Raw genomic sequence first — 9,094 nt, 5'->3', positions numbered from 1 at the left:
TTCTTAGCTCAGAGTTATGTGGCTTCAGGCCACTTTAGAAGATTACAACAAAGAACTAAAATAAAAATAAATGAGGGGGGACTCAAGACTCCTGCACAGTATTGTATGTGTGCAATATTCCCTTGCTCCTTGTTTTGCTTGGCAGTGAAACTGACTGTTGTTTGCGCACATTTTGGCCATCCGACCCGTCCCCTCCCTCTTCGACGGACAGCCATGTGTTGCGTCACGGAGCCAGCCAAGGCCCTAATTAAATCCACATTGAGAAAGAGCAGAAATCCAGCCCCTTTCTCTCTACACTGCTCACATACCACCATGCACGGATCCTGAAGTGGATTTTGGTCGAGAGAAACGCAGAGACAACTGCAAGTTAATTTGTAACCGCTGAGACACCCAGCAGCAGCAGCGAGGAAAATTCTGAAAGACAACACCATGGCAGGGCTCAAGGTAAGCCAGCATTTAAATCAAAACTGTCCCTACTTGTATTAAAGTGTTGATTCTCCACTACTTACATTCTGCGCCTGCGTCAAACCCAAAAGTGAGTGAACTGCGCACGAAAGGGCAAAGATGCTGTAGTTAGTTGTTACCAGAAAACTAAAGAGGAAGCTGTTTCCTTAACCATCACTGCAACAGAAATGAGGTATATTAAAAAGTTTATGTGCCACTATTGCAGCAGTAACAGCAGCACATCGGTTAGCTGAGGGGAGGCTTCCCTCCAGCCAATCAGAGGGCGGCATTCAGCAGCTGCCCAGATGTGGTCTGGGACGCCCCAACAATCTCACAGAGTTTTACAAACTTCAGAGCAACATCTGGAAGTTTACAAAAAATGAAGTTAAAAAAATTTCGACACGATAATCCACGAACTGAAGGACAGCTGTGTCCATAAAATTGGACTTTTTAATGCAAATGTGTGCCTGTGCGTGCGTTATTGGAATGTTTTTCAGACATTGGTTCAGTGAAGCATTACCACAGACTACATGTTTCTGTTCTAGTAAACCGAAATAAACGTGCGTGATTGATCGAGTCTTCCTTTGTATGACACTAGGAAGCCCCCGAAACTAAAGACACATGAGCGCGCACATATGGAAACCATCAATGAGTGCGTGAGCGTCCTTTTTGCAGAGCAACAGTGACTCAGCAAGATCTTTGTTTACATCGGACCAAGTTCAGATTTTTCTCATGGCTGATGATCACTGCTGGTGTCACGTAGTCAAATAACAAGTCGACATGCAAATGTTGGTCAAGATTTATTGTGAATCGGCAACAAAAGGATAATGAGACATCTAGATATGACATTCTTCTTCAATATTCTAAGAACGATTACTTTTTCGTGTCGTTTACCATTTCAAAAATGATAAAAAGACAAAAGGTCCAAAGCTCAACTTCGGGCACCTTGCATGCTCTCAACAATTGCCCTTTGGCAATTATCCCCATTTGTAACACTGCAGCAGCTACAGTTAGAACCTTTCACTTCTTGTTCATGCGAAAGGCTTCTTCTGTGAACTCATGGACCAACTTGAATTTGTTTCATTTTGAGATTGTTAGGGCCACAGCAAAGATTTTGGCTCACAGTGCATCTCCCATGTGGATTTTTAAGGAGTATTTTGGGTCCTGATCTTGAAGTTCTCTTTTCAGCTTCAGTGTTTTTTCAGATGCTGTGACATTTGCTTCCAAAAGTTGTTGGAGTTTCACTAAAACCATTCTCTAATGGTGAAATGCAGCTGTGGCACTGGCTGCAACACAAGCCCAAAGGCGGTTTCAATCCATCCGCTTAACAGAAGAAAAACTATGCACTTGCTTGTTGCAGTCAACATATTCTTTTTTTTCTTCCAAATTCACAGCATCTACCTAAACTTGCAAACTTCTAATGCTTAACTTTCCCTTGTGAATGTATTTGGGTGGATTTAGATGCAGGGGTGCTCATTCTTTGGCATTTTGAAGCTTTCCTCATGTCACTCCAAAACTGTACAAACCAAAATAAAACGTAATCTTAGCGGAAAGTAATTTCAAGATTATTTTTTTGTTCAACATTAGGCCATTTGGGTATCAGTTAATCTTTTACTCGCATAACTGTTCACTGTGATAGAAATTCTGACCACAGACAACCAAACATTTCCGTGCCACTATATGATAATTGACATACTGAAGGAAAAATACTGTGGAGGATGTACGTGTAATTAGCCTGTTCCTGTAGCACATCAACACAACAATAATGGATGACTACAAGGGGGGGAAATTTGGCAGAGCTGCAGTTTGTTTTATCATAGATCTAATGTGAATCAATATGACAACAATTAACAAAAAGACAAGCCTTAATGACAAGCCTTCACATTTAATTATAACCAGCATGAACACATTTATCCTGCATGACAATGAAGCCACAGGATGTAGTTTTTTTTGTTTTTCACTTTTCCATGCCTTCACTTCAGTGTTCGATGTGTGTCTTTTTCAGTATTTGACTGGTTTTGGGAATGAGTTCTCCTCTGAGGACCCGCGCTGTCCCGGATCCTTACCTGAAGGACAGGTAGCACACAAGTTTGAATCCCGTCTTTTAGCGTTGACCTGCTAAAAGCCACCTAAAGATTCACGTAGCCTCAATCACGACTGTTATCTCTGTGCTGATGCATCAAATAATGCAAAACTCTTGACTTTATGCTAATGATTTATGTCTCAACAGAACAGTCCTCAGGTTTGCCCATACGGTCTCTATGCTGAGCAGCTCTCTGGCTCTGCCTTCACCTGCCCGCGTCCAGCCAACAAGCGAAGGTGCTCATCTCTGTTTGAGACTCAGCCCATTTAGGCCAAATGGATCAAAGGCATTATGAATAACTAAACTCTGTCTTCTCCCCTTTCTGTAGCTGGTTTTACAGAATAATCCCTTCTGTTAAACATAAGCCTTTTACACCTGTGCCAAGTGGGGATCTAACAGAGAGCTGGGATGAAGTGGAGCCCGATCCCAACCAGGTGTATAAACAGGAAGAGTCACTGTTCATTTTGAATTCGTTTTAAGGAGTCGATTCTGACTCTGAGATTTCTCTCGCAGCTACGATGGCTGCCATTCGTCATCCCCAAATCTACAGAGAAGAAAGTGGACTTTGTGGCTGTGAGTGTAGCTCATTTTCTTTTGTCTTAACAGCTTAATTTGTGGAAGGTCCTCAGCTCACCGACTGACACTGCGTCTTTCCGTGTGTTTCAGGGTCTTCACACCATCTGTGGTGCAGGAGATACCAAATCTCGCAATGGCATCGGCATCCATGTGTACACCTGCAACACCTCCATGGTTGACAGGTCAGTATGTGTGTGCTGTGTCTCCCCAAATGGAAGTATTTTTTTTTTCTCAAACCTTCTTGATAATGATTCCAAATGTCTTATATTGTTTGTTCCAGGTGCTTCAACAACTCAGATGGAGACTTTCTGATTGGTGAGAGCGAAGGATGTCATCTATCGCAAGGACAGCACTACATAAATCGCTCATGTCTTCTCCATTAAACTTTTTTTCCTCTGTTGTTCTCTTTGACTGTTTTTGTCTGCAGTCCCTCAGCAAGGTGAGATTTTGATCACCACAGAGTTTGGGAAGATGATGGTCGAGCCTAACGAGATTTGTGTTATCCAGGTGGGCTGGATCTTTTCCATTTCCTCTGTTTTTTTTCTTCTGAAATCAATAATGGTGTTTGCCCCCACATTTCTCTTACCATATGTACAAAGTTATGGCTTTGTACTTTCGGGATGCAAGCTTGATAATAAGTATGGGTGGAAATAGTTTTGAGCTCTAGACAGCCTGAACTGCAACTGCAGCACGTGTGTTTTTCCAAACGCATTAGTCCATTTGTGCTGCAGCACTGATACAACCCACATTTGCTACATAACAGCACTAAATTTCTTCTAACTACCACTTTTCACATTCTTTTTTTCCAGCAAGGGATGCGCTTCACTGTGGACGTGTTTGGAGAAACTCGAGGCTACATTCTAGAGGTGTATGGAGCCCATTTTGAGCTCCCTGACCTGGGACCTATAGGTTTGTGTTTGAGCCATGTTTGTGAGTGCAGATAAGGACGGATGAATACATACTATATGCGTTCATCTTTCTTTGAAATCTGCACACCAACCACTTTGCCTCTGTTCCCTGCAATATGCTATTGTTGACTAAATTGTTGACACTTATCTCTGAAAGTCTGTGTTTTTTTTTTGCTGTGCTAACCGCGTGGTTCAGTCAGTCATCCCCTCACGCTGGTTCAGACTGAAATGTCTCAAATAATGTGCAGAGCTTCATGGTCTGCAAAGAACGGAGCCTATTTACTTTGTGATCGTCCGACCTTAGTTTTCGAGGCACCCTGACATTGACATTCGTGTTTTTGAGGGAAATATCTTCACGACTTAGTGGATTGATATGAATCTTATCATAGGTGGGACTTACTTCTGTCAAATATCTTCAAAACTAATGGCCATTTGTCTCATCTGTACTTCATATCAACAAAAATGCTATCCAGCGCACAAGTCCATATTCAAAGACAATTGGGGCGCAGTGTAAAATGAAAACGGAGTGCAATGATGTCTATTTTATATTTTGACAACTTTGAATATATGTTTCCTTTATACGCACAGAAATATTTAGACTGTTACGCTTATTTTGATTTCTCCCACACCCCAAAGATACACGTTCTTTATACCGGCAGCCTTCCTATTCTGCACTGACTCTGTTGCTGGAGGAGGTTTTTCCTGATCTTGTGACAGAGACAAGCGACTTGAGCTTTAAACACACGTCCAAAACAAACCACTGGGCTCTTGAGAGAACAGTCACTTGTGAAAAATGGACCTGACCGATGTGAGATCAGTAACTCCAGTGGGTAGTTATTTTGCGTTGAAGGCCTATAGGGGTGATTGGGTATGGTTGTAACACTTTTTGCGTCAGAATTTTTAACTATAATTCTCAAACTTTTATCTAAAATACCCACATTTGTTTACTACAAATTGCATCTATTTAAGACCCTGCACAAATATCAAAGACCTTGTGTTTTAATGTCAGATACATGGTGTTCCTTGAGAGTTGTATCAATTAGAGAAATGAAACAAAAACAGAGGTCACGCCATAGAATATGGTTGAAAGATAGATGCATTCGAATAAAAGAACAATCCAGAACAAGGTATGTCTCTGTGACTGACCAAACTCAAACACACTATGGCAGATGCAATGTTCCTTTGCCACTGATATGACTGACTTGCCCTCCTTTGAAACCTCATCAGATGCATGCAAAAAACATCAGCAGGCACACCTCTCTCAGTCTTTCTTTTCCACTGCCTAGGTGTGCTTAAAAATGAATAAAAATCAAGAAATTATAGTTCTGTAAGGGGATGATTGTAGCACTTTTAAGATATATATTAAGACCCACCCCAACCCTGTCAGCCATTGTTTAACTAACTGTATTTGCATAGCGGTTTGAAATTAGCAAGGGGAAAACGCATCATATTCTGCCTAACCAATTAAATTGCTGTAAGTTACAATTTTTTTATTTGCAAGTACAAACAGAGTTTGGTGTTGGCCAAATATATTATTTTCTTACCTCAAAATCTGTTTTAACTCAATTAAAATCTGCCACCATGTGAGAAAGAGCAGAAAGTGGTCAAACAGTGAAATGATCATCTGACTTTGGTGGGGTTACAACTCTCCCCATGTTACAACCCCACCGGGTCTCCCCTACATGGCAGACCCATACACAATCAGCATACTCCGCACTGCACTTGTTTTGGAACCATTTTTCCCTCCTATATTGCAAGCTACTTTATCTCCTATATGTATCAGCGTATCTACTGTAATCACGTGTGAATGTTTTGCAGGAGCCAATGGTTTGGCCAACCCAAGAGATTTCCTTTGCCCAGTTGCATGGTATGAGGATCGCAAAGTGTCCACCGGCTACACCGTCATCAACAAGTACCAGGGGAAACTGTTCGCCTGCCAACAGGTGGCTATTGTGACATTTAATTTTATGTATGTCACTGTATTAATTCCCACACGTACACACTTGTCTGACAAGGACACACACATGTATTGCACGTGCCCTATTACCCTATTTAGGTTCGTGCTCGCCTCAGTAAACACCGTCGAACTGCCACAGCGACTAACAGGAAACGGTCCAAGTCAAGCATATGATCCATTAGCTGCTCCTGCCGACTGAATTGCCATCCCTGATGATTTAATATCGAAGCGTTGGCTGTTATCCTTTCAGCGGGTTTCCGCCTCGACTCCCTTATGAAACTTAATCACTCATAATTAGTTAAGGCATTCTGGAGCTACAGACAGTATACCTGTGAAGCTTTGCTTTGTAGGAAAAACCTTTTCCAAGTTAAGCATTAATTTCAGCATATTTCACTCGGAGAATGATCCTCCCCCTCCTGAAATGTCCTGTTGGGCGCATAATTGGATCGACACATAATGTCTGACAGGAGTTTTTATTTTTATTTTTTTACTGAGACCGGCAGGAGGTTGGACCAGAAGTTTGTGGGGGGGGGGATATAACCGTGGAAACCATGGAAACCATGTCAAATCGCACTGTTATTATTCATAGTACAAAAGTATACGAAGGCTGTATGGTGCCTGTTCTTGGAGAGAAACAAACTCCCTTTTTTAAAAAATATATATTTCCCAAGCTGTCTCTTCTTGGGTATTATGTTGTGGAGGTGAGAGGTGACACTCTGTTCTTGGTGTCCACCTTTTTTCCGAGCCCAGAGAGTGAGGCTTCAGGGGCTAGAAAACTAGATGGGGGACGGAGGCCTCATCTCACGGAAGATGCTGCTGTTCCTGTCTGGTCCTGCTGTTTTGTTCCCCTGCAGAGTGCTGAAATTGCTCAAATTAACTTATTATTTGCTTGACTGGGCCAATATGTTTGTGGGTTTTGTGTGTGTGTGTGTGTGTGTGTGTGTGTGTGTGTGTGTGTGTGTGTGTGAGCATGTGTGTGAAAGTGCTTGCACTCGACTTTTTTCCCTTCATTTTAATCGAATGTAGTGGAGTTACCACTGACGAATGTCTACGAAATTACCTGCACTCGGCCTTTTTTTGTGTGGCAACAGCTGACAATTGAGGGTCTGAAACGAGTGAGTGTGTGTTAAGTATTTTTTTCTTTCTTTTTTTTTGGTGTTTATTAGTCATATGATGCTTGAGAGCTTACTCACCCACGGGTCTATGGACGGGTATGTTTTCGCCAGCTTTCACCGTACGCGTGTGTTAGCTGTTCACGTGTGGAAATGTAGGCCTACGTGAGCGTATGCGTAAGAGCACGGAGGTCAGCGTGAAGGCAGTTTGAGCTGTAATGAACTATATTGATTTTAGAGCTGCTGTTGAATGTCGTTTTCGCAGTGACATTATCAGAACAGAGAAACTATATAAAATTGCTGTGGTTTTAACAATCAAGATGAAAAAAAATATCTCTGCACCCGCAGTCGCTGCTGCTCCCTCCTCCCATTAATGCGCCGCTGCGAGCGTCAAAATGCTCAAAGTTGGAGAAAGTTTGATTGTGAAGCCAATTACCCCATAATACCTGGAGCCTCGTAGCACAAAGAACAAGGGGGAATGAAAGAGAAGTAAGATTGAAAGAAGCTCACCCTCTCACAATTTTCATTATCACCATTTTTTCCCTCCCCTTTATGTCAAGAAGTACTCTCTCTGGGAATTTAAGATTACAAAGACATTATTCATTGTTCCCTTTTCCCTGTGAAAAGCTCAATTTGAAGTCTTTTGTGTTTGTTACTTGGGCAGACTTCTCTTATTTGTTTTGTTGTTCTTTGCTTTGCACGCAGGATTTCTCTCCATTCAATGTGGTTGCCTGGCATGGAAACTACACACCTTACAAGTACAGCCTGAAGAACTTCATGGTCATCAACTGTGTGGCCTTCGATCATGCGGTACTTCATTCATTTTCTCATTTTGATGCCGCTGGAGCAAACAATACCACAACGCTAAAAAGAAAACCATGCCCTTAACTGTATGATCTTCCTGTAGGATCCATCTATATTTACTGTGCTGACTGCCAAATCCATGAAGCCAGGTGTGGCCGTTGCTGACTTTGTCATCTTCCCCCCGCGATGGGGCGTAGCTGACCACACGTTCCGTCCACCTTACTATCACCGTAAGAACACAATAATACTCACGCAGGCTTGCTTCAACACTCAGATGCTTTGTTCACATTTCGCAGAGCAGACTCAATGAATTTTGAGTCCCACACTGTTAAGTCAGCTCAATTTGAAAGCACTACTTTGAATGGAAATGTCAGATTCAGCTCGGTTAGGGTAATTTGAGTCTATCATGGATTGAAACAAGCCAGCTAGAAGCTAACAGGTCCATTTACCCAGCTAGTGTCAAGGCAGTTGCTGAGAGCAATCCACCTGCTGCATGACTGACACCACAGTAGCTTCAATCTCTTCCATCACAGATCTCTAAGGCCATCTGGTGGAAAGTTTGCTCTCTGTGCCCAACATCTGGTTGTGTTACAATACCCCCTGCTGGTTGTTTTAGGTAACTGCATGAGTGAATTCATGGGTCTGATCGAAGGCCATTACGAAGCCAAAGAGGAGGGTTTCCAGCCTGGAGGGGCCAGCCTCCACAGCATGATGACCCCACATGGCCCGGATGCTGACTGCTTCGAAAAGAACAGCACTGCTGAGCTCAAACCTGAGAGGGTGGCCGAGGGAACCATGGTAAAAAAAAAAAAAAAAAAAAAAAAAACATAAGTGAAGGTAAAATACAATCAAGTTAATGTTAACAAGGAATTTACATTTCCTGTTCTCCCCTTCCTCCAGGCTTTCATGTTTGAGTCATCCTTCAATATGGCCGTGACTAAATGGGGTCTACAAACATGCCAGAGGCTTGACAAGAGCTACTACAAGTGTTGGGAAACTCTCCGCAGCCACTTTAACCCCAACTGGAGGCCCAGCAAATAGTTAAAAAAATAAATAAAATAAAAGGCTTGGAAAGAATTTGGACCAAATTACCAGAACAGATGTTTTTAAATAAAATAAAAAAATCTGGTTCGTGCAGACTGTTGCGTTTGTGCATTTTTCTTTAAAACCACACTTTCACTCTTAAAATGAAATTTGCATATTGATGAAA

At 42.2% G+C, this 9,094-nt stretch overlaps 1 protein-coding gene across 1 annotated transcript; it reads left to right on the top strand.

The window, feature by feature from the left end:
- Positions 1 to 230: 230 nt before the first annotated feature.
- hgd (homogentisate 1,2-dioxygenase) lies at positions 231 to 9,011 on the top strand. Its single transcript, XM_075452723.1, has 14 exons — positions 231 to 444; positions 2,450 to 2,521; positions 2,675 to 2,763; positions 2,856 to 2,961; positions 3,041 to 3,100; positions 3,194 to 3,285; positions 3,384 to 3,418; positions 3,531 to 3,610; positions 3,913 to 4,012; positions 5,830 to 5,954; positions 7,786 to 7,890; positions 7,988 to 8,114; positions 8,501 to 8,682; positions 8,785 to 9,011. Exons 1-14 carry the CDS (start codon positions 430 to 432, stop codon positions 8,923 to 8,925), a joined length of 1,329 nt encoding a protein of 442 aa, XP_075308838.1. The 5' UTR covers positions 231 to 429; the 3' UTR covers positions 8,926 to 9,011.
- Positions 9,012 to 9,094: the final 83 nt, after the last annotated feature.

The sequence above is a fragment of the Odontesthes bonariensis genome, chromosome 20, assembly GCF_027942865.1.
Source record: "Odontesthes bonariensis isolate fOdoBon6 chromosome 20, fOdoBon6.hap1, whole genome shotgun sequence".
Taxonomy (NCBI): Eukaryota; Metazoa; Chordata; class Actinopteri; order Atheriniformes; family Atherinopsidae; genus Odontesthes; species Odontesthes bonariensis.
The sequence above is the reverse complement of the archived record's forward strand: the minus strand, read 5'-3'. Positions and strand labels throughout refer to the sequence as shown.